The sequence below is a fragment of the Cetorhinus maximus genome, chromosome 17 (genome assembly GCF_964194155.1).
Source record: "Cetorhinus maximus chromosome 17, sCetMax3.hap1.1, whole genome shotgun sequence".
In the NCBI taxonomy this organism is placed as follows: Eukaryota; Metazoa; Chordata; class Chondrichthyes; order Lamniformes; family Cetorhinidae; genus Cetorhinus; species Cetorhinus maximus.
Window position 1 is genome coordinate 39,384,038 of NC_135895.1, and position 26,297 is coordinate 39,410,334.

The following is a 26,297-nucleotide window of genomic DNA, read 5'->3' on the forward strand; positions in this document are numbered from 1 at the left end:
ACAGCTCAAGGAATGTAATGAAATATTCACTAAGATGAAGGCAAAATACTGCGGATGCTGGAAATCTGAAACAAAAACAAAAAATTCTAGAAAAACTCAGTAGGTATGACAGCAATTGTGGAGAGAAAGATGGAGTTAACGTTCCGAGTCTGTAGTCATACGGACTCAAAACGTTAACTCTGTCTTTCTCTCCATAGATGCTGTCAGGCCTGCTGAGTTTTTCCAGCATTTTTTGTTTTTGTATGAAATATTCACTATTTTCCTGGATGGGTGCAGCCACAATACTGAAGCAACTCAACACCATCCAAGGCAGAGTTGTTCGTTCAAATGGTGTCCCTGCCACTAGACTCATTATCCACATCTGCGGTATGTACATTCTAAACGATGCACTGCAGCAACACACCTCAACTGCACTGCAACAACTCAAGATTATTACCACCAAAAAAGCAACAATATTTGCGAACATCATCTCCGAGTCCAACAACATCTAGATTTGAACACAGTGCTGTGCCTTCATCATCTGGGTCATTATACTGAAATCCCCCGAGATTATCTGCTATCCTTACTGGCAGGCACACACAAGTGAAGCAAAAATTATGTGGCGATGTCGTGATCGAATTTGTCATTTTCATCTAATTTCCTATTAGGAATTCACACCGGTATCTTTGCTTTTTCAAACAAGAGTCTGAGAAGTAAAATGAAGACACCAGTTTGGTCAGGTAACACAAGGATAAACGAGAAAAAATGCACAAACTTCCAGGTGTCTTGGAGGCAGTACCTGCTAGATACTGCAACTTGACTTACAGCCCATAATCACCTTTTTCGGTAACTGGGTTATTTCAGACTGTTTTCCAATTAGCAGCACAAAAGCACATTAACAAAAAAAATTGCATAGTTTTCAAAATCAAGTAGTTTTACCTCCTTCCCATAATGCCAGCAATACAGGGCAGCAGGATTCCAAAAGGTCTAAGAAGGTATAGTTTGCACCTAACTGTTCAATGTCACTAACTTCCAACAGGAAATATTTTATTTTCTTAATGCGGCTCGTTTGTAACTAACCAAACCACATTACGCAAGTGAATGCTTGCAGAGGAAAATGTAAGGAATATTTAATTTGAAATGTAGATCAATTATTTCACTAACTTCTAATTTGTCGAAGTCTGTGTGTTCTGAGATTTCATCATTCCGGTCATCTTTCAGTGCCTTCAGAAACTCACTCTTCTTGTCTGTCTTTGCCCGAGTCAGTTTCATTAGACGACTTGTGCTGATCTCTATTGGAGGGGTGATACTTGAAGGAGTCTGAAAAAAATGGAAGTGTGTTTAGAAAATATCTAAGTTGAGTGTTAGCGTTGTCCAAAATTAAACATTTTCAGAGGTATATTACCATAGCTACAAAGTATTTTCAACTAATTTCTTGAATGTCCAAATCAAGCTCCGGGTTTCAGAGCTCAAGCAGCTGCTGGAGTCGCTGTGGCACATCCGCAAGGCTGAGAGCCATGTGGATAGCACATTCAGAGAGGTGGTCAAACTGCGGCTTAGGAGTCTGGAGGCAGAAAGGGTGACAGCCAGGCAGTCCAAGAGAACTAGGCAGGAAGTGCAGAAGTCCCCTGGGGTTCCCCTCACCAATGGGTTTTCTGTTTTGGATACTGGTGAGGGTGTCGGTTTCTCGGAAGGGTGCTGTCAGACCCAAGTTTGTGGCACCACAGGCAGCTCTGCTATACAGGAGGGGACAAAGAACAGGAGGAGTGCAGTTGGGATAAGAGGATTCGTTATCATAGTCCACGTTGGTACCAATGACTGTTAGGAAAGGGATGAGGTCCTGAAAGCAGATTTCAGGGAACTAGGAAGGAGATTGAAAAGCAGTAACCTCAGGATTACTCCCAGTCCCACGTGCAAGTGAATATAGAAATAGGAGAATAGAGCAATTAAATATGTGGCTGGAAAGCTGGGGTAGGAGAGTGGGTGTCAGATTTCTGAGGCATTGGGAGGAAGGTGGGATCTGTACAAGACAGACAGTCTACACCTGAACAGGACTGGGATGAATATCCTTGCAGGGAGATTTGCTAGTGCTGTTGGAGGGGGGTCGGGGGTTAAACTCGATTGGCTGGTGCTGGGAGCCGAGGGGCTAATTCAGAGCAAGGAACAGGAGATGGGGAATCAGTGAGTGACTCTGAAAGACAGAAGAAGCACAAAAGGTAAAAAGTGTACAGCACAGGAATCTGGCAGTGTTAAAACGTATATGTGTAAATGCAACGAGTATAGTAAACAAAGCCAATGAGCTGAGGGCACAGATAGATACATGGCAGCATGAAATCGTCGCTAAAACGGAAACTTGGATGAAAGGGGGGGAAAAATGGCAGCTCAACATCACTGGATATAGAGTTTTCAGGCAGGATAAAAAAGGCAACGGTGCAGCATTTTTGGTTAAAGAAACAACTACAATTGTGAGCGGGGGGAGGGGATGATATACTAAATGAAGAACCAAATGAGGCCATTTGGGTTGAGCTCAGAAATAAAAAAGGGGCAGCCACACGGCTAGAAGTGTACTATAGACCCCAAAATGATGGGAGTTAGAAGAGCAAATATGTAGGCAAATTTCTGAGTGTAAAATCAATAGGGCAGTAATAATTGGAGACTTCAACTACCCTAATATCAACTGGGATACAAACAGTATAAAAGGGCACAGAGGGCACAAAATTCTTGAACTGCATTTAAGAGAACTTTTTCAGCCAGCATGTAACAAGACCAAAGACCAACGACCAACGAGAGAGGGCGCAATTCTAGATTTAATCTTAGGAAATGAAGCTGGGCAATTGAAGTAGCAGCAGTGGGGGGCCATTTTGGAAATAGTGACCATAATTCAGTTAGATTTAGCATCATTATGGAAAAGGACAAAGATAGGACAGGAGTAAAAGACAAATTTTATAAAGCTGAGAGGTGAACTGGCAAAAGTGGGCTCGATATACCTACAGGAAGAGAAAAGAGTGTCAAATAAATGGGAGGCATTCAAAAGCGAGATTCTACGGACACAGTATAGGCATGTCCCCACAAAGATAAAGGGTGGAACTACCAAATTTAGAGCCTCCTGGTTATCCAAAAGCATTCAGGGCAAGATAAAGCAGAAAGAGAGAGCTTATGACAATCACAAAAAGCTTAATACTGTAGAAAGCCTTGAGGAGTATAGAAAGTATAGGAGTGAAGTAAAAGAGGAAATTTGGAAAGCAAGAGGGGATACAAAAAAATACTGGCAGATAAAATCAAAGAAAATCCAAAGATGTTTTACCAGTACATTGAGAAAGAGGATAACTATGGAAAAGGTAGGGCTTATTAGAGATGTACATGGTAACTTGTGCGTTGATGCTGAAGATGTGGGCAGGGCTCTCAATGAATACTTTGTCTCTGTCTTCACTAACTAGAATGTCTGCATCATCTCTCTCCGAAAGGAGAGTGCAAAATATTAGATACATGAAGCATGAGTGTGGAAGTACTGGAGGGACTGGCATCCCTGAAGGTGACTAAATCAACCGGGCTGGATGGATTATATCCCAGGTTGCTAAAGAAAGCGAAGGAAGAATAGTGGTTGCTCAGAGGATCGGTTTCCAATCCTCACAGATACAGATGAGGTACCAGAGGATTGGAGGTCTGCAAATGTTGTACCAATATTTAAAAAGGGTGCGAGGGATAGGCCAGAAAATTATAGGCCAGCCAGTCTGACTTCGGTGGTGGGCAAATTATTGGAATCAATTCTGGGACACAGGATAAACGGTCACTTGGAAAAGCACAGATTGATCAGGGCTGGTCAGCCTGGTTTTGTTAGGGGAAGATGGTGTCTTACAAATTTTTTGAGGAAGTAACAAGGAGGATTGGTGATGGTAGTGCAGTGGATGTTGTTTACAAGGATTTTAGTAAAGCATTTGACAAGGTCCCACATGGCAGACTGGTCAGAAAAGTGAGATCCCATGGGCTATAGGGGAAGCTGGCAACTTGGATCCAAAATTGGCTCAGTGACAGGAAACAAATGGTAATGGCCGATAGACATTTTTGCAAGTGGAAAGCGGTTTCCAGTGGCTATCCACAGGGCTCAGTGTTGGGGCCCTTGCTGTTTGTTGTATACATTAATGATTTGAACTTAAATATGGGAGGCATCAGGAAAGTTGCAGATGATACAAAAATTGGCCATGTAGTTGATAGCCAAGAGGATAGCTGTTGTTTCCAGAATTATATCAATGGTTTGGTTGAGTAGATGGAAAAGTGGCAAAATGGAATTCAATCCGGCAAAGTGTGAGGTAACGCATTTGGGGAGGGCAAATAAAGCAATGAATGGGAGGATATTGAGGGGTGGAGGAAATGAGACACCTTGGAGTGCATGTCCACTGGTCCCTGAAGGTGGCAGGACCGGTGGGTAAGGTGGTAAAGAAAGCATATGGAATGCTTTCCTTTATTGGATAAGGTATTGAAGCAGGCATGTAATGCTCGAACTGTATAAAATGGTTAGTCCACCAGCTGGAATTTTGTGTACAGTTCTGGTCACCACATTACAGGAAGAACATAATTGCTCTGGAGAGTATACAGAGGAGATTTACAAGAATGTTGTCAGCGCTTGAAAATTGTTCTCCTTAGAAAAGAGTAGGCTGAGGGGTGACCTAATTGAGGTGTACAAAATTATGAGGGTAGAAAGGGAAGACCTGGTTCCCCTAGCTGAGGGGTCAATTACCAGGGGGCATAGATTTAAGGTGATTGGTAGAAGGATTAAAGGGGACATGAGGAAAAACTTATTCACCCAAAGCATGGTGGGTGCCTGGAATTCACTGCCTAAATTGATGGTTGAGGCTCAACTCATTTAAAAGGTACCTGGACATGCACCTGAAGTGCTGCAACCTGCAAGGCTACAGACCAGGTGCTGGAAAGTGGCATTAAAAGTGAGCAACTAGCTTCTTTTTTCTCTTTTTATGGCCGGCACAGACACATTTGGTTAAATGGCCTCTTTCTGCACCGCAACCTTTTTATGGTTCTAAGCATCACATTTAATTTTGGTCCTATATAGACACCTTACAAGCTTTACAACTGAAATAGGTCATTTTTAATCAATTAATAATTTATAAAGAGTTCCTTGAATAAAACAAAATTAGAGGACTTACACAAGAACCATTCCTGCTCTGGCATATTATTACTGCTCAAATGGGCTGCTTCTTTTTAAATATTCCAATTGACTTTGCATCAATAGCTTTCTGGGGTTGTGTACTTCACATTTTCACATTTATTTATCCGAAGTTGCTTTTCAACTTACTGAAATATTGTGGTGTATAAAAAGCAGGAAATAAAGTAGTTTTCGGGGTGACAGCATTGGAGGTGGAAGAAAAAAGGAGTCAAGTTCACAAGATGCGTTTTCAGGAAAGGAAGTGGCAATGTACAATTGCTTAGAAATGGTCAGCAAGAACGAGCAAAAAAAAGCATTCCTAAGTCAGAAAAGCAGGAGTATAGCTATCTGGAGCATGCAGGTGGAGTGGGGCAATTCTTTGGGAGAGTTTGATGACGAAGATCTTAAAGTTAAGTCACTGGGGCACAGCAAACCAAGACAACTTGGGGAGGGCAGAGGTGATCTGAGAAGTGACACAGGACATGCTGCCCTGGATTACCTCAAGTCTGTAAAGATGTTTTAGGCCATTGTGAACTGGAGAAATTAATCACTCAAATGAAAAAGATATAGATTAGGTTTTGAGCAGCAATGCAGAGGTCAGAACATAAGCAAATGAAGTACCAGTTGTGGAAGAATACAACGTTAGCAACCAAATAGGGGGAAGCTTATGAATTAAATGGTGATGTTCCACATTTGACTTGGTTTGGCCTGTCATGGCAATCAGCTGGGCAAGTGAAATAGTTTTAGATAGCAGACAGCCAGTGTTAATATTAAGCATTTTCAAATGAGTTCCAGCTTGGTCATATGAACAAGAAAACATGTTCTCTACTTTGGTGTTATCAATGTTCTTCAATTTATTGTCCTTCAATTCCAACTTCAATGGACTATCTTACTTCATTCTATTTCCCATTTGGTAATTTTTGGAAAAAGAACTTGAATCTGTGTAGTGACTTTCACATCGTCAAAAATCCCAAAGTGCTTCACAACCAATGAAACATAACTACTTTTATAATGTAAGCAAATATGGCAATGAAATGCACAACAAGGTTCACAAACAGAAATGAGATAAATTACTAGATAATTAGTTTTGGGGGTGTTGGCTGAAGGATAAATATTGGCTACCACATTAGGAGAAATTCCCTGCTTGAATGGTGCCATGGAGTCCATGTCCATTTTTTTGCATATATCCTCAACAGGCTGTTCCACTGCAGCCCATTGCCTATGTCAGACCATTTAAAGTGGCACAATAAGGTTTTGCATATCAAAACATGCGCACAGCAGCAGGAGAGTTGTAAGATGCAAGTCTGATCCTTCACTCAGTTTCTGTTCTAAGCAATGGGAAAGCATTCAGCCTTGTGCTGCTCTCTCACAGCTCCTAGCAGAAAGCTAAAGATAAAGATTCTGCAATACTTGCAGAAGTCAGATAACAGCTTAGAATTCTGTTCTTCTGGCCACAAGGAGGCATCAGAGAGAAAATTAGGAACGAAAGAATTACAGTCAAAAACACTTAGTATGATTTTTGTACATTCCTGATGTAAATGCAGCAGCACATTACCATAAACTTGTCATACCTTCGCAGATTTCTAAAATAACAAATGGCATACAATATGACAGATGATGACAATAATTTACCATATTAATATATCAAATCAGCTAAATCAACAACCTGAACTAAAATAAATTAACCTACACAAAAATTGCATTCATGCCACTCATTTGTAGAAGTATTGTTTGCCCCAAGTTGGTAATTATTTCCATAAAGTAATAAAGCAGAAAACTATGGTTGTATATTCTATATATTTCCCCTGACTCTTATACAAGACCTCTGCTTTATGCAGTTAGAACAGCTAAAAGCACTTTGTTCAGGTAGATTTTTATTTTTCAAACATGTTGCCAGTTGATAGTTGACTTTTATTTTAAATAAGTCTTAGTGGAAAACGGATACCTGCGTATGTTATCGATATGGATTTCGAGCAGGCATTTGGTAAGGTTATGCACAAGAGGTTGGCAAATATTAAGAGTGCGGTTGGTACAGGTTGGTAGCTGGTTAGGAAGTAGGAGACAGAGTCAGGGTAATGGGTTAAACCTCTGATTGGCGAAACATGACAATTACCAAGGGATCTGCACTGGTCTCAGTTTTCACTGCATGTATTAATGACTTAAGTGAAGAAAAGAGCATTTGTATTTCCAAGTATGCAAATGACAAAGTTAGAAAGCATAATAGAGTGTGTGGATGCAAGCAGGGAGCTACAAAGGGATACAGACAGACTTAAGTAAATGGGCAAAACATATGACAGGTGGTGCTCAATATAGGGAAGTGTGAGCTTATCCACTTGAGATCATAAAAAAATCGCAATTCTCTTAATGATGTCAGACTAAAAGCTGTGAAGGATAGAAGGGACTTAAAGTTCCATATACATAAATCAGATACAAAAGGTAATCAAAAAGGCGACTGGAACGTTGTCTATACTCAGCAGGTCTGACAGCAGCTGTGGAGAGAGAAATAACCTGCTGAGTACTTCCAGCACTTGCTGTTTTTATTTAAGATTTCCAGCATCTGCAGTATTTTGCTTTTAGATAAAACACAGCATTCCAGTAAAGAGTTGGAACCCAAAAACAAATAAGCAATGCTCAAGTTATACAGAGCCTTGGCCAGACCGCATTTGGACTGGTGCACTGTTCTGGGCACCAACGCTAAAGGAAATTATCTTGGCCTTGGAAGGGTTGGAGCATAGATTCATTAGAATCATACCAGAGCTTAAAAATACTATGGGGACATGTTGCATAAATTTGGCTTGCATTCCCTTGAGATTAGATATTTGAGGGATGATCTAATCAAGGTATTTAAAATGAATAGGGTAGATACAAAGAATCTATTTCCACTGATTTCAACCCCCCTGGTGGAGGAATTGAGAACAAGAGGCCATCATCTTCAAATTTGTGCTAGCCCATTTAGGAGTAAAATCAGGAAACACAGCTTCACACGAAAGGTAATGGGAATCTGCAACTCACTACAATGTTGCGTCAATTGAAATGTTCAAGGCTGATATACAGAGGGTATTAAGAGGTACATACGAACATACAAACAAGGAGCAGGAGTAAGCCATTCAGCCCCTCACGCCTGCTCCACCATTTAATAAGATCATGACTGACCTAACAGTCACCTCAAATTTGCATCCCACCTACCCCTGATAGCCTCTCACCCACTTGGCTTACCAAGAATTTATTCACCTCTGCCTTAAAAATATTCAGACTCTACTTCCACCGCCTTTTCAGGAAGAGAGTTCCAAAGACTCACGACCGTCAGAGAAAAAGATTTTGCCTCATCTCCGTTTTAAATGGGTGACCCCCTTATTTTTAAACAGTGACCCCTAGTTCCAGATTCTCCCACAAGAGGAAATGACCTCTCCACATCCACCCTTTCAAGACACCTCAGGGTCTTATATGTTCCAATTGAGTTGCCTCTTACTTTTCTAAACTCCAGTCGATACAAGCCTAGCTTATCCAACCTTTCATCATAAGACAACCCACCCATTCCAGGTATTAGTCTGGTAAACCTTCTCTGAACTGCTTCCAACACATTTCTATCCTTCCTTAATAAGGTGACCAATACTGTACACAGTACTCCAGGTGAGGTCTCACTAGTGCTCCGTATAACTGAAGCATAACCTCCCTATTTTGTATTCAATTCTTCTCTCAATAAATTATAACATTCTATTAGCTTTCCTAATTACTTGCTGTACCTGCATACTAGCCTTTTGCGAGTCATGCACTAAGACACCCAGATCCCTCTGCATTTCAGAGCTCTGCAATCTCTCACCATTTAGATAATATGTCTCTTTTATTCTTCCTGCCAAAATGGATAATTTCACATTTTCCCACATTATACTTCATTTGCCAGATCTTTGTCAACTCACTTAACCTATATATTTTTGTAGCCTTCATTTGTCCTCTTGACAATTTACTCTCCTACCTATCTTTGTGTCATCAGCAAATTTGGCAACCATCCCAGCCATCCCTTCATCCAAGTCATTTATATAAATTGTAAACAGCACTGATCCCTGTGACATATAGAACAACAGCATGTAAATGGAGTTGCAAGAGAGATTAGCCAAGTTCCAACTGAATGGCAGAACAGGCATCAGAGGCTGAATGGCTCTACTCCTGTTCCTATATTCTCTGCATATGATGCAATTGACAAAGAGAGCAAAATGGAATACAACAGCATCTTAAAACACAGAATGACTTTTAGGCAAGCACTTCCCCTACCATAAAAAACACTAAAAGCAATACCAAAAGAAGCTCCACCAATACACATTATGCACGAAACTATGCTCTCCTGGAGTTATGTTACAAAGTGCACCACCATCAAAAAAGAATAAGCATGACTATAGATCACTGCTGCATATTAAAGTGTTTGGGATCTCATACAGACTGGAAGTTCCAAAGTAATGTTCAGAACACATTTCAATTAAATCATGAAGTAGATAAATGGTAATATAATACAAATTAAAACTGAATTGTATTTATAATCATACCTCTTTTGGAGAGATGTGACAACTACTACTGAACTGTACTGAAGGTTTGATCACTGCAACAGGACTTGTAAATGCTGAATCTTGGCCAGAGTAAAGTAAACCAGGTTTGTTCTCCCTTCCAGTAGATTTCCATGGACCTGGCTACATTTGAAAACATTCAGGGAGAAAAAAAATTCACATAATTTCTTTTCAGAGTTTATGGTTGCTTAGAATCCTTCAGGATCTCAAAGTTTATCAGAATCAGCAAGAACTTTAAGAAGCACGAGTGAACTGATCGGCTACAAAAAGCAGATCCATTTGGGCCTTAAGTGCATTTTACTGTCTATCCTTTATGGAGAGCAGAGACTGTTGCATTTTTACATAATTTTTTGAGATTCAAACTATACCATAGAAAAGATGCTCAAATTAGATTCTCCATAAAATACTCAGCATTCTAACTATTTCAATGGTTTAGCTATGCAGGATAGGTGAAAATATTTTGAAGATCTTTATGCTTCTTGACCCAAGAGTTAAGTCCTAGAAATTACCTTTGATGATATTAACGCACAACACATATGCTGAACAGTCTTTTGTCCAGTATTTCCAAGCAGTCAGTTTATTTAGAATAAATAGCATAAAATCCCAGTTAAAATACAGGTCTGATGATTGGCACACAACTCTATTAAGCATCCATATCGTAAGATTACAAATGCTATTTCTGGCATCAAATGACATGTACATCGAAACGACAATCAAATGAGGGGTAATGGGTAGAGCTGTGATCCAAATATTAAAAGGTTTACAAATGCAAGATCAAAATCAAACTTAAAAAGACAAAATAATAAAACCAGGCCTCATCCTAAACAAAATCATGAGCAATATAGAAAGTATGGTGAGGATATGAAAAAGGGAGATTAGAAGGGCTAAAAGAGAATCTGAAAAATAGGTTAATAGACTTAAAAAAAAAGGGAAGCATTAGGGTTTTGACAAACATTTGAAAAGTAAAATAATTTAAGATAGTGTAACACCCCTTAAGGGCAAATCTGCTTGCAGAGAACAAAGGCATAGTAGAAGCATGATGGGGACATGAGTTAAATATTTTACATCAGTGCTTTCAAATCATGATGAAACTGAGAACATTATTTACAAAAGGAGGATGGGAGTGAATATCTGTTAAATGATGTACCCTGTAGGGAGGGGTATACAGGAAGAAATAATGGGGGCAATAATCATAGGTGATTTTAATCTAAATATAGATTGGCTGAACCAGATTGGCAAAGGTAGCCTCGAAGATGAGTTGAGTGTATTTGGGACAATTTCTTAGAGCAGCATGTACTAGAGCAGTGCTTCCCACCAAACATTTCCCTGTGTGACCCCATTTTAGTGCTCCAGACTTGTGGGGCTGGGGGGTATAGGGGCTGTTGAGTGGGAGTGGGTGTGCATAGCAATCAGGTCTCAAACTGTTTGAGAGGCTGTGCTTGCCATTAAATAAGTGAGGATTTCAAAGGAGCCTCGCAGCTCTTGGCACTCGGTCAGAGCTCTGCAGCAGTTATTGCTGCCTCGGAACTCACAATGCCAAAATCTTGTGTCTCAACCCCACTGGGAGTTGCTACCCACAGTTTGGGAATCCCTGTTCTAGAGCCAATTAAACAGCAGGCTATTTTAGACCTGGCAATATACAATGAGACAGAATTAATTAATGACCTCATAGTAAAGGAGCTCTAGTTAGCAAAGACCATAACATGATTGAATTTTGCATTCAGTTTGAGGAAAAGAAAAGTGGGTCTAAGCCTTGTGTTTTAAACTTAAATAAAGGTAATGACCAGGGAATGAAGATAGAGCTGGCTAATGTAAACTGGCTAGGCGAGCATTTGTTTCCCATCCCTGACTGCCCTCGAGAAGGTGGTGGTGAGCTGCCTTCTTGAACCGCTGTAGTCCATGTGGTGTAGGTACGCCCACACTGCTGTTAGAGAGGAAGTTCCAGGATTTTGACCCAGCGACAGTGCAGAAACAGCGATTTATTTTCAAGTCAGGATGGTGAGTGGCTTGGAGGGAACTTCCAGGTTGAGGTATTCTCATGTGTCTGCTGCTCTTTTCTTTCTAGACAGCAGTGGTCACAGGTTTGGAAGGTGCTGTTCCAAGGAGGCTTGGCAAGTTCTTGCAGTGCATCTTGTAGATGGTACACATTGCTGCCACTGTGCATTGGTGGTCGAGGGAGTGCATGTTTGTGGATGGGGTGGTTTGCCCTGGATGGTGTCAAGCTTCTTGAGTGTTGTGGGAGCTGCATTCATCCAGGCAAGTGGAGAGTATCCCATCACACTCCTGAATTTTGCCATGTAGGCGGTGGGCAGGCTTTGGAGAATCAGGAGTTACACGTTGCACGATTTCTAGCCTCTGACCTGCTCTTATAGCCACAGTATTTATATGGTTAGTCCAGTTCAGTTTCTAGTCAATGGTAAGCTCCAGGGTGTTGATAGTGGGAGATTCAGTGACGGTAATGCCACTGAATGTCGTGGGGAGATGGTTATATTTTCCCTTGTTGGAGATGGTCATTGCCTGGAGTGGCGCGAATGTTACTTGCCACTTGTTCGCATAGCCGGGATGTTATCCAGATCATGTTGTATTTGGACATGGACTGCTTCAGTATCTGAGGAGTTGTGAATGGTATAATCATCAACGAACATCCCCACTTCTGACCTGATGATGGAAGGAAGGTCATTGATGAAGCAGCTGAAGATGGTCGGGTCTAGGAGACGGCCCTGAGGAACTCGTGCAGTGATGTCCTGCAACTGAGATGACTGACCTACAATAACCACAACCACCTTCTTTTGTGCTAGGTATGACTCCAACCAGCAGAGGTATTCCACCCCCCCCACCCCACACCGCCTCATGGTTGCCCAGTTTTGAGTTGCTAGATCTGTTCGAAATCTATCCCATTTAGCATGGTAGTAGTGCCACACAACACAATGGTGGGTATCCTCAGTCAGTAGTGGTGCTACCGAGCCCCTCTTGGTGATGGATATTGAAGTCCCCCACCCAGAGTACATTCTGTGCCTTTGTCACCCTCAGTACTTCCTCCAAGCGGTGTTCAACATGGAAGTGTGCTTATTCATCGACTGAGAGGCAGGGTGAGGGAGGGTGCTCAGTACGTGGTAATTAGCAGGAAGTTTCCTTGACTATGTTTGACCTGATGCCATGAGACTTCATGGGGTTCAGAGTTAATTTTGAAAATTCCCAGGGCAACTCCCTCTCAACTGTATACCACTGTGCTGCCACCTCTGCTGGGTCTGCCCTGCCAGTGGGACAGGACTTACCCAGCGATGGTGATAGTGGTGTCTAGGACATTGTCTTTAAGCTATGTTTTCGTGATATTACTATTTCAGGCTGTTGCTTGACTAGTTTGAGGCAGCTCTCCCAATTCTGAGTGGCTTGCTCGTCCCCAGATGTTAGTCAGGGAGGACTTTGCAGGGTCAACAGGGCTGAGTTGCTGTTGTTATTTCCAGTGCCTAGATCGATGCCGGGTGGTCCATCTGGTTCCATTCTTTTAGACTTTTTAAGGAGATTTATACAACTGATATTACCACTATGTCGCCTCCCATATTTGTGAAACGGGAGGTGGTGGCGTATTGGTAATGTCACTGAAATAGTAATCCAGAGGCCCAGGTTAATGCTCTGGGGACATGGGTTCAAATCCCACCACGGAAGTAGGTGGAATTTAAATTAAATTAATTAAAATCTGAAATTGAAACCTGGTCTCAGTAATCATGACCATGAATCAATTGTCATAAAAACCCATCTGGTTCTCTAATGTCCTTTAGGAAGGGAATCTGCTGTCCTTACCTAATCTAGTCTACATGTGACTCCAGACCCACAGCAATGTGGTTGACTCTTAACAGCCCTCTGAAATGGCCTTGCAAGCCACTCAGTTCAAGGGCAATGGAGGGATGGGCAACAAATGCTTGCTATGCCAGCAACGCCCACATCCTGTGAAAGAATGTATAAAATAAAAACAAGCAATGCGGATAAAGGGGAACCCGCAGATGTGGTGTACTTGCATTTCTAAAAGGGATTTGGGTAAGGTGCCTCACAAAAGGTTACTACAAAAAGAGCTCGTAGTGTAGGGGGTAGGAGTTCAGCGATGGTTCGCTTGGCTGATTCTTGGGATGAAAGTGTTATCTTATGGAGAAAGTTTGGACAGGCTGGGTCTGTGTCTATTCAAATTTAGAAGATTGAGAGGTGATTTTCTTGAAACATGTGAGATACTAAGGGACTAGACAGGTGGATGCTGCAAGGTTGTTTCCCCTTATGGGAGATACTAGAACAAGGGGACAGTCTAAAAATAAGGGGTCTCCCATTAAGACGGAGAGGAGGAGAAATCTTTCTCTGAGGGTCATTAGTCTGTGGAATTCTCTTCCTCAGAGAGCAGTGGAGGTAGGGTCATTGAATATTTTTAAGGCTAACTTAGATTCTCAACTGACAAGCAAGTCAAAGGGTGTGGATGGGGCGTAGACAGGAAAGTAGAGTTGAGGCCACAATCAGATCAGCCACGATCTTATCAAATGGCAGGACAGGCTCAAGTAGCCAAATGGCCAACTCCTGCTCCTAATTCATATGATTGTACAAGGCTCCTCCCACACTAATTACCTCCTTCCATCCTGCCCTTGTATCCTTCCATACCCTTCTTCTACATTTATGCATTAAGCCTCCATCAAATGCATCAGTGCTACCTGCTTCAACCACTCATGGGACAAGTTCCACTTGTGTAAATAAATTTCTCAATTCCTTAATTTATTTAACAGATCAAATCGTGCCCACTTGTGTTGTCTTTAACGAATAAATATGTTAGTTACATCACATTCATTATTCTTCAATTAACAAATTGAAAACCAAAGAGAGAGAGTTCTCTGCCTCACCCAATACAAAATAGTGAAATCACTCTACACTTAGGCAGCCGACATTATTTTTCAGTTGCAATTAGAACATGTACAGTCTATGTCCAAATGCAGCAAGACCTGGACAATATCCAGGCTTGGGCTAACAAGTGGCAAATAACATTCGTGTCACACAAGTGCCAGGCAATGACCTTCTCCAACAAGAGAGAATCTAATCATTGCCACTCAACATTGAATGGCATTACCATCGTGAAATCTCCCTATGTCAACATCCTAGGAGGTTACCATTGATCAGAAACTGAGCTCGACTAGCCACATAAATACTGTGGCTACAAGAGCAGGTCAGAGGCGAGGAATCCTGCAGCGAGTAACTCACCTCCTGACTCCTCAAAGCCTGCCCACCATCCACAAGGCACAAGTCAGGAGTGTGATGGAATACTCTCCAGTTGCAGAGATGAGTGCAGCTCAAACAACACTCAAGAAGCTCAACGCCATCCAGGACAAAGCAATCCACTTGTTTGGCGTCCCATCCACAAACAAACACTCCCTCTACCACCGATGCACAGTAGCAGCAGTGTGTACCATCTACAAGATGCACTGCAGGAACTCACCAAGGCTCCTTAGATAACACCTTCCAAACCCACAACCGCTACCATTTCGCAGGAGAAGGACAGCAGACACATTGGAAAACCACCAGCTGGAAGTTCCCCTCCAAGCCACTCACCATCCTGATTTGGAAATATATCGCCGTTCCTTCACTGTCACTGGGTCAAAATAATGGAACTCCCTCCCGAACAGCATTGTGGGTGTACCTACACCACATGGACTGCAGCGGTTCAAGGAGGCAGCTCACGACCACCTTTTCGAGGGCAATTAGGGATGGGCAATAAAAGATGGCTGAGCCAACGATGCTCACATCCCATGAATGAATTTTTAAAATTGCAACAATAATTCATGTCTATTATTTGCCCTCATGATAAACTGCACTGTTCAACTTCACTAAATAACTTCCATATCATATAGTTTCTAAATTTTGTTGCTCTGTTTCATGATCAGCATTCTTTACACCTCACACAATAAGCATGCTATAAAAACATTGCAAAAAATTCAAACAATGGGTTACTATACCTTTGTGGGAGGAGCTGCAGGTTTGGGTATTAGATTTTTGTAAACGCTTGGGCTTGCAGTGTTTTTGTTGCTGTTTGCAAAATGGTTTCCTGAGGAACAAAAGCTAGTTGAGAAAATTGGTTCCTCTTTCAAAACTTTTTTGATGACCAGCATCTTGGAAACCGGTTGCTTGGCACTTGGAGGGTTTTCTGTGTTTAAAAGGATAAGGTGGATTAATGATTTCAGTTTTCCAAATATTCCCAATCTGTCCAATGGAAACACTTGATATAATCAACACCACATTTCTATGCTCCAGTGTGAAATCTACAGTTCCTGTCAAGCAGAGGTTATTACTGTGGTTCAAAGCAACAAATGCACAGTAGTGCTCCAATCAAAACTGAAGTGCAGCCAGTACATCTGCCCGAAGCAAAGTTATTCAATGCATTTCACTCATACTGGCAGATATAACAACTTATTACCATTTCAAACCCAAACAAGGCACAGTTATAAAATAAATGTTTCAAATTCAAAGGAATATCAGGATCTGTTCAATCTCCCCCTTCCATTTTTAGATTTAAACTCAGGTCATTAAGAATCAAAAGATCTAAGCACACTGTGCTTCGAATTTTAATTATTACTTATTGTAGAAGTTGAAATATTTAGAATCATCATCATCTACAGCAAGTGCCCAACTGTGACTTGATTTATGTATTTATGCCTTTAAAACCATAAAAAAATAACTAATTTGGACGTGTAATGATTGTCATTAGATTGTATAAAGTGAAAAAAGAACCATTTAGTTTGAGAAAATAAACTATTTTTGCATAAAGTCTAATGCAATCGAGTTATTGGTTTAATGCCTCATATTCTTCAAGAGCAATTAAACCTCACAAAGTTTTTCTCTTTTTACTGTTATATCACCACACTTTCCTTTTCATCCATGAGGGTTGCAGCCTTTAATTACAGACTTCTCCAACAGGAACTGATCCTGTCAATGCTCTTCAGTCCTCTCCAAAAAGACTGTTCTGCTGATGCAAAAGTATTCAGGATTGAGTGGGAATTGGAAAAACCCATTTACTGAGGGTAGGTAAATTCAAGAACTAATGTTTGGTTCAGGTCAAGTTTTTGAAATGTACACTGGCACATTGGTGCTGCTCAAACTTCATTTTGAACACTTGCAATGACGTAGTGGTTACTGAGCAACAGCAACATGATCAATTCTCTGTCTACCATCAAGTATCTGATTTCAGCTGGACTGGGTTGACTATTGGCTAAAATTGCGGAGGGCATGGCTCCCCACTTCTGAACCAACATCACCTGCTACAAGAGCTACAAATATAGATATTGGGTGAAGACAGGTGCAACTTGGCCGCAATCACCCCCAAGATTGACTCTACCCAATATTTAGGTAATTTGCATTGACCAGGGATCAAATAAGAAACTCTATCACTTTGCTGACATCACATGCCCTGCTTGTGTTACGTACATCTCTCAACTTCAGGTGGTGACCTGATCGTCCAGGCTTAAGACAACAAACTGTCAAACATTTATTAAATTGTAAATGGATAAGCAAATAGGAACAATGGTAGTGTAGAATTAAAGTAGCTATAAGTTATAAGATATGGACCCCAGAAGTGCAAAATGTTTTAGTTGACGGGCAATATGATCGGCGCAGGCTTGGAGGGCCGAAGGGCCTGTTCCTGTGCTGTACTTTTCTTTGTTCTTTGTTCTCTGATTATTACCTTTCATAGGACCCATTGCTTCTGACTGTGCTCAAATCTTCTGTGGCCTATTTGTCTCAATAATGGCTTCAATAACATTACCCAATTTCTACAAGTCAGTTTCAGAAATACTTTTTAAAGAAAAAAAAATGATCAGGCCAAAAGAAATTGAATTATCTGCAAAGTCATGCATGGGAGCAAACTTAATTACTTCTGTTTGAATTGACTGGCTTGATCTCTACCTCAGGTGCCTGACCAGACAAAACATCTAAAATCTGAGATGGAACATCTAAAATCTGCATTAAAACAAGCTGAGTATATACCTGGCCTTTAACTGCATACAAAAAAAAATGACAAAAAGACACTCTCATAATACATTAGCAAAAATGCTTCATTTATTTTCTTAATCACACACAGCACACATTATCTTTGCTTATGGCACAACAGATGGAGTGTTTGAGCTTAATTATCCAATCTTGCCATTGTTCTCCAACTTACAGTCTTTCAAGACACTATACTGGAATATACAGGTGACTTTCTTTTCAAATTACTGATTGCTGTCAACTCAGTGACCTTAACAGTAGAGCTATCCTAGTGGCAGGGATTATTCATGCAAGTTAAATAGTCGTTTGGTAGTACAGAACTTGAGTATTGCTGATAAAAGAGATATCTAAGCTTTTCGACTTGCACTCATCAGGGCACTCGCAAGAATACCAATATAAGGAGGGGAAAATAACAATTTATACTGTCTATGAAGAGTGCGCCAATTGGTTGGCAAGTGGCATTGGCATGGAGAATGCACCAGTGATGGTGACTGATAGTTAACTGCCAAGCATTGTTTGAAATTTATACCAGGCAGCTTGGCCCTGATGGTCAAGGCAATGCCTTGACTAATGAGTCAGCGAATGGCTGTCACTTACTTTGTTAGCTGAAACAGGCAGCGTATGTACATGTTCTCTGTCTGCAAAGAACAGGGCCCTGTGTATTAATATATGTAGCTTCCAGTACACGCAAATGCACCACATTGTGAGCTCGACTGGTAATCCTAAATTGATTGTCAGCGCAATTCTTAGCACACTGAGGGTTATTTAGCAAATCTTGCCCAATTGCGAGATCACATCTAATGTTGGAAACTGTTTTGAGTTTTGCAGGCTAATTGGGTACAGTCTGCACCCTGCTCATCGTGAACAGTGGCTGTGACATACTGTTTGATACGATTCACCAGTCTTTGGGATGTAAGGCCTATATTCCTAGTATCGCGCTGGCACTGAAATTCATATACCACATTACTCATTTGTGTGTAGGCAGAAGGTCTTTTTAGCTTGACAGTAGCATCCTGTTAGTGGCAAATACCATTCATAGCAGCAGCATGAAACAGCTAGCTTCACCTGTTGCTCAAATCTTTGCGATACCTTGCCCTTCCAGGGTAATCTGAGGTAGACTGGGCACTTTTCAGGGCCAAAAGTGATGACCTAGGCCCGTTCATGAGTTTGCGTGATATACAGCACGAAATGATCTGATCAGGGTAGCCATTAGCCTGCAGGATGTCTTTGATGCTCCTATTTCTATCATGGTCTACTGCAAGCCTACCTTCACTGGTCAATAAATACATTGGAATTCTTACAGTTCCACATGCTGCAAGATTGGTCTTATCGGCAACCTTGTAAATAGGACCTGAGCCATTTGCTCACCATGTAAACTTGATGCTGAAATAGGGCGCATCAAAGGCATCCTGCAGGATAATGGCTACCCTGATCAGATCATTTCACACTGTGCATCAGGCAAGCTCATGAACAGGCCTAAGGCCATCACTTTCAGCCCTGAAAATTGCAGAGTCTACTTCAGATTGCCTTGGAAGGGCAAGGTATCTCAAATATTTGAGCAACAGGTGAAGCTAGCTGTTTCATGCTGCTACTATGCAGTAGCAACACGAGTGGTATTCGTCACTAACAGGATGCTGCTATCAAGCCAAAAAAGACCTTCTGACTATCACACAGATGAATAATATGGCAGATCAATTTCAGTGCCAGTGTGATGCTAGGTATTTAGGCCGTACAACCCAAAGGCTGGCAAATCGTATCAAACAGCATGCCCTAGCCGCTGTTCACAGATTGTCCCCAACCAGCCCGCGTTTGCAAAACACAGTGTCCAACAGTAGATGTGATATCGTGATTGAGCATTATTAGCACATTGGACAACATTTGCTAAAGAATTATGCTGATAACCAATTTAAGATTGTCAGTTGGGCTCGCAATGTGGTGCATTTGCATGTACTGGAAGCTGGATATATTAATACACAGGACCCTTTTCTTTGCAGACCCTGTTCTTGGCCTGTTTTAGCTAAACAAAATAAGTAACAGCTGTTTCCTGAGTCATTCCTCAGGGCAAAGCCTTGACCAATCAGGGTCAAACTGCCTGGTTTAAATTTCAAACAATGCTTGCCAGTTAACTGTCAGTCACCATCAGTGGTGCATTCTCCATGGCAACGCCACTTCTCAACCAATCAGCACTCTCTACACACAGTATAAACGGTTGTTTTCCCACTCTTATATTGGTATTCTTGCGAGTGGCCTGATGAGTGCAAGAAAAGCTTAAGTATGTCCCTTTCTCAGCAATACTAATGTAAATTAGTTGGGTAGTATATTTGTAATAATTTTTTGAAGTGTGTGTTTTTATATTTTTAAACAATAACAAGGTCTCTTTTTCATCAATGTGGTGAATGGATTTGTTGTGTCTCGTATGTGTAATGCATAGCCTACCTAGAAAGGCCAATTAGTCTTGGTTATGCATTGTTGTTTTGTTAGGCCCAGTGTAAATTGTTTTTTTTTTTACTTAGTTGCTAAAAATCTAACAGCAACAGAATACTAAAGCGGTATAATATTGCACAGTATGTCAGAGTAATAGCATGCTATACTCTTAGGTACTTCTCTATTTATATCTGATTTGGAAAAGTAGGAAAAGGCAAGATTGTAAAGGAAGACCATTCAGAAACCTCAACACATGATTAATATGCAGAACGCTAGGCTTGCATTGAAGTTTGAAACAGAATCGCACTTAGGTCCAGTGAGTAAGATGTTTTCACAAAATGGTTTAAATTGAAAAACAGATATTTTCACATGTTTAAAGATTGTGTAGACTTTAATAATTAAATATTGAAGGCTACTATCCTGCTGTTCTGGTTTATTTTAGCCAAACTGCACCCCCCCACCCCTGCTCAACAATTGAAGTCCACTATCTCACCACATTTCCCTCCCAGCCCGCTCAACAACTCATCGTGCCCCTAAATTTTCACCAAGTCTGAGCCAGTGATTTTGTTACAATTAAATAATTACGACTTTGTACTTGTGATGTAGGGTTTGACAAAGGTGAGCAGCTGAAATTTGGGAGTGGAGTGGGGAGGCTGACTTGGTCACTTGGATTTTAATCTTACAAATTCATAAATCTTTCATCTAATTCCTCTATCAGCGTTTCCAAATGACTGTTGTTGAATGTGGCCCTTGCCAAGTGTCAGGCCTCCATATAAATTGAATTTGGCACCTTTGCTCTAGAGCAGTGCTTCCCAAACTTTTGTCTGGTGTAACTCCCATTTTAATGGCTCAGACCTGGCGAAAATTTAAGAGCACAAGGAGTTGTTGAGCGGGCTGGGAGGGAAATGTGGTGAGATGGTAGACTTCAATTGTTGAGCGGGGGTGGGGGTTGCAGTTTGGCTAAAATAAACCCAAATAGCAGGATACTAACCTTCAATATTTAATTATTAAAGTTTACACAATCTTTAACCATGTGAAAATATCTGTTTTTCAATTTAAACCATTTTGTGAAAACATCACTTACCCACTGGGCATAAGTGAGGTTAGAGAAGCACAATGCCACTTCCTGACCTTCCAATTGGGTCTCCCGTTGGTTGATGTTATGCATTGTGTCACTTAAATATTCACTCCCCTCCCAGCAAACTGAGCCAGAAAGAAAAATGAGCACGCTCAAGGCAGACACTGAGGCTGATTGTGCAAAGCTTGTTCACTCCCCTCCCAGCTAACTGCGAGCCAGGAATAAGAAAATCGGGTGCAAGTCCTATGTGGCCTTGTAGCCGGTCTCAGGACTCTCCTCCTCACGGCCGCCATTACAGCCTCAGAATTTGCAACCCCACCAGGGGCTGTGACCCACAGTTTGGGAACCCCTGCTCGAGAGGATGATTCTTTCTTGTATTAAACAACCGGCAGCTAAAGGTGAAATTCAATTTTGACTGGAAACATTGGAAAATATAAAAAGCTTCTAACGTGCAAGAGTTTACATCTGTACTGTTGAAAGTTACATATATTCCAATAGATATAGCCAACTTTCAGGCGCCTTCTTACCCCATACTCCTGCTGGTGTGCTGACGGGTCTGCTCTGGCTAGGCTGTTTTGCTGCATCGGGATTCAGTGATGGCTGTTTAAAAAGAGTTTGCCCAAGATCATCAATTTATTGTTTTTACTGAGAAAATTCTAATGTCTTAAGTACACACATCTCAAAAGGGATATTTGCTTAAAGTTACTAAAAGAAACTTACAAAGTCTTCCTCTTCAAACTGAAGTTTTTCATCTTTTTCCTCCTTTCTCTCTTCTTTTACCTCAGCAGGTGCCTTGTCCTGGAATCCTGAACTTTTTCGGTTATGAAAGCTGCCATTCCAGTGTCTATGGGCACTACCACCACCACGCTGATTAACAGAGTCATGGCCTCTAGTTACATTGTGCCAACCGGCACTTTCTTTCCCAACTTGACTTCCAACAAGGCTAACTTGAACACCTTTAGAAACACCTGAATCCACAGAATCATGGCGAAGCAATGAAGGCTGGTACCAACCATCTAGAAATAAAACAAAAATCACAAAATATTAGTCTTTTCACTAATAAAAGCTGAAGATATTTTTTTCATGGCATGAACTCCAATTTCTGATTTTGCAGCCTTCATTTATTTTTTAACATATCATAACAGATCCATTTCATCCAGTACTATGTGTATACCTGAACCCAATACTGTGTGTGCTTGTAAATGCATTTAACAATTTCATGGATATAACTGACTTGAGTCATCACATGAGAAGCTAAAGTATAGCCCATTAACTGGCACCAAGTGGAATTATTTTTCAACGAACAGGCAACATGTGTTTCAGTTTTACAACTGCATGTAGCTTCTGAAGATGTAGCCTGCTTCTCTTTTACCAAGAATGGATTGTTGAATCACAGAACCTTTACAATGCAGGAGGCGGCCATTCGGTCCATCGAGTCTGCACTGGCTCTCTGAAAGAGCATTCTACCTCGTCCCACTCCCCTGCCTTATTCCCATAAACTTCAACATTCTCTCTTTTCAGATAGCCACCCAATTCCCTTTTGAATACCTTGATCGAACCTGCCTCCACCACCCTCGGGAAGTTAATTCCAAACCTCTGGGTGAAAAATTTTTTCCTTACATCACTTTTACTCCTTTTGCAAATTATTTTGCAACTATGCCCTCTAGTTCTTGATGCTGTTTTGAGTGGGAACAGTTTCTCACTTTTCACCCTGCCCATATCCCTCAGGATCTTGAATACATCTATCAAGTCTCCTCTCAGCCTTCTTTTCCCCCAAGGAAAACAGTCCCAATCTCTACACATAGCTAGTTCTTCATCCATGTAATCATTCTTGTGAATCTCCTCTGTACTCTCTCCAATGCTTTGATATTCTTCGTCAAGTGTGGCGCCCATAACTGGACACAGTAGTCCAGATGAGGCATAACTAGTGCCTTATACAAGTTCATCATGACCTCCATACTCTTGTACTCAATGCCCCTATTAATAAAGCCTAAGGTACTATATGCTTTATTAACGTTGACATAATAAAATACTTTTAGTTCATTACAGAAATTTTACATTTACATAAAACAAAGAAAACTGAGAAAATAAAAAAAAACTGGCAACAGTTGAGGGGTGAAATTGAAACCCAGCCAAAAATTGTAACTGATCAGTGGTGCAATAGTTCCCGAATTCATGCGTGCTGCACATGAAAAATCAATAGCAGTATTCAGCAGATTGATTGGAGTGCTTCAGTTGGATAAAGGAGCCATATAAATGCAAGTTGATTTTGTTAGCGCAAAGGGGTACCATTTCCATTCTGAATTAAAAGTAAATCAGTTAATTCCCTTGGGCTTTTCTCAACAGTGTGACATTTTGTATCCACTCACGCCAAACAATCGTGTGCCTCGAGTTTTGTTTATAGGAAGCTTGTTAACGACTGTTATCAGTTAAGAATGTGGCCAATGTCAGGAATGTTTCCAAAACATAGCCCATTATTTTAAGATTTCCTGGGGCCATGTGTCAACAAACTACCTTACTACTACTACTGCAAAGGCATTATGCACATAAAACACAAGAACCTCAAGTGTTTGGCAAAAATATCACAAGAGACTTATTCCAGGATTCTGCATCCAGGTGACAGACTAAAGAATCTCTGAAGCAGTCAATATAGTTTGAGAAATGCCGTATGTTACAACTTACATTCTTTATCCTCATAGTTTGCTTGTGTAAATTATCTAATTGTAAATAAATAATCAACAGTTTTACTCCATAGAAAATGAGTCTAGCATTTGGCATTTCTCATCTAGATTGACGTGGGACTCGGAATTTTATCAAACTGAGGCACAGTATTATTGCTAACCAACAATTAGCAAACACTAATTCAATGCAATAAAATATAGTACAGTAAAAGTTTCAGAGCACAGCTGCATGAGCAAAGTGTGTTGGAAGCCCTGAATCATAACAGATAGGTTTTACATAATCACAAATGACCTGCAAAAACAGCCAGCCATTGTGACATCTCTCATTGTTTGCTTCACAAAAATGCAACAGTACAACATTGAAGCAAGCTGTTAGCCCACTGGGTTGGCTTGAGAGAGAGAAGCTGAAACTAAATGGCAATTTCCCCAGTTCGACGCAATCAGCATGGAGCCCGACTAGAAGGCAAACATGGGTTCAAAGGATCAAGGGTATGGTGTTTTAGCTTTATCTTCAAATCTTACTCTCTTTGAGCATAGCTCCCCATCATAGAATGATAGAATTTTCATTTACATGTGCAGTTAATGTTTTATGAAACCATGTTCCTAGCCTCTTCCCTCCCATGGGTTTGATTACCTTTTATCCCAGTCAATTGTTCAGTTAAGTTTTATAAGTCCAAGCTTTTCTCCATGAAATTATAGGGAAATCTATTTCAATAAACTCTCTTTAAATGCACACATATCACTATTCTAAATATTAACCAGTTACACAACTTAGTATAATAATAACCTTTAATTTCTCCACAAATATCAAACCATCCCAAAACCTGACATTCTATGTTAAATGGCTTCTAGCCAGATGGTGAAATACGAAACAAGGCACAGATCTTTTCCTTGTTAGTAGGTTTATTCACAGGATGCAGCATTACAGATTTTTGGAGGTGTCAGCTGTGGCTCAGTTCATAGCACCCTCACCTTTGCATCAGAGGGTTGTGGGTTCATGTCCCACTCCTGGAAAACCAAGAACTGTGATTGTTCTCGAAAGAGTTGCAATCTGTGACTGTTGATAACTCGAAAGAGTATTACAGATTTTTGCCTCCAAACTACTAACAGTGTTCCAGGTGTTCTCAGTCCTGAATCAAACAATGCCCATCATCTGTGTATCTTTAACCACACAGTCAACCAACAATTAACATTATGCACCCAGTGTCATGCTGCAACTTAAAAGTAGCAACCTCATAAGTAACTAAGCACAAGTTCTCAATTAGCAGGTCAATATAGTGATGACAATATAGTATAGGCAATCATCATGCAGAGGTTGCCACCACAAGTCTTGCTCCTTTCACTGTTAAGTGTCCACATCATCTGATTATGCCTGAATCAGGTAACCCGCCACTCCAAATCATTCCATTTTTGCATAATAGAATCAAGTCTAAAGGAAGTACATCAGAATATGTTGGATGATGTAATGTAGTATATTAGGGCATAGACCATAATTGTCTTTTGAACCCAATCATATTTTTGTTATACTTCTAGTCATCAGTTATTTCATGAAATATAACCACATTTCAAAATAAAACTTTTCTTATACTGCATATATACTCTGGCAAATATAAAAATTAAATAACTTAAGAAAATTATTCATTTAATTGAAAGTATTTTTAACATAGTAACTGGTTTTTCTCCTTCCAAACTTTCATCTGACAAATTAGAATTGTCTGATTGTTATATTGTACCTTTCCTACCTCCAGAAGCTCGAAGTAGACCATTACTAAAGAATCCATCTGAAGAGTTATGCCTTCTACGATTTACGCCAAATCGACCATCACCCCGAGCAAAATTATCACTGTGTTTCTCACTGGTAGAAGAGGACTGCATGAAAGAGTTTTCAAAAGATAGTAAAATTAATTGTGCCTTCCACAATAGTATTAAGTTCACCAATTCTGCTCCAAATAGCTGTAAACTCAAGTGAGAAATAAAATTCTGAAGTAGATTATTCTGCTGTTATCATGAAGCTCTGCCCTTTTAAGGCCACTACTGTTGTAAATTGCGGGTGAAGTAACGGAGTTAAATTACTGTTCAGATTTTTGTGTCTCTTCTTCTGTACAAAGATCAATAATGTGGCTGTGGCATTCTAACTCCAGTAATTCCTTGGCCAAGTTTCTCTACAGATCACAAATAACTTAGCTTCTTATTTTTGCTGACGACAGCATAAAAATGTCAGTGGCACTTGGTGTCGTCAACAGCAAAGGAGAGGCGTGACAAATAGAACTTGCATGCTAGATATAGCATTTTATTAAAATTAAAAGTATGACATCTTAAAGGCACGACCATTACACCATCATTTGGAGCATGTAAAGCTGGATTTCATGAAGCAGATGACCAACTCAGATACTGTAGTGTCTAATACGGCAAATAAT

At 40.6% G+C, this 26,297-nt stretch overlaps 1 protein-coding gene across 5 annotated transcripts in view; it reads right to left on the reverse strand.

Annotated features, from left to right (window-relative positions):
- gpbp1l1 (GC-rich promoter binding protein 1-like 1) overlaps positions 1-26,297 on the reverse strand; it is a 76,649-nt gene that overhangs the window by 14,035 nt on the left and 36,317 nt on the right. For 3 of the 5 annotated variants that reach the window (XM_078561048.1, XM_078561051.1, XM_078561050.1), the window contains exons 4-9: positions 25,614-25,749; positions 21,920-22,215; positions 21,727-21,799; positions 15,675-15,862; positions 9,676-9,816; positions 1,144-1,299 (exon numbers count right to left, since the gene is read on the reverse strand). In XM_078561048.1, the coding sequence (XP_078417174.1) occupies positions 1,144-1,299; positions 9,676-9,816; positions 15,675-15,862; positions 21,727-21,799; positions 21,920-22,215; positions 25,614-25,749 (990 nt within the window). The remainder of the gene's footprint in view (positions 1-1,143; positions 1,300-9,675; positions 9,817-15,674; positions 15,863-21,726; positions 21,800-21,919; positions 22,216-25,613; positions 25,750-26,297) is intronic. The other 2 variants (XM_078561053.1, XM_078561052.1) reach the window with 1 other exon arrangement.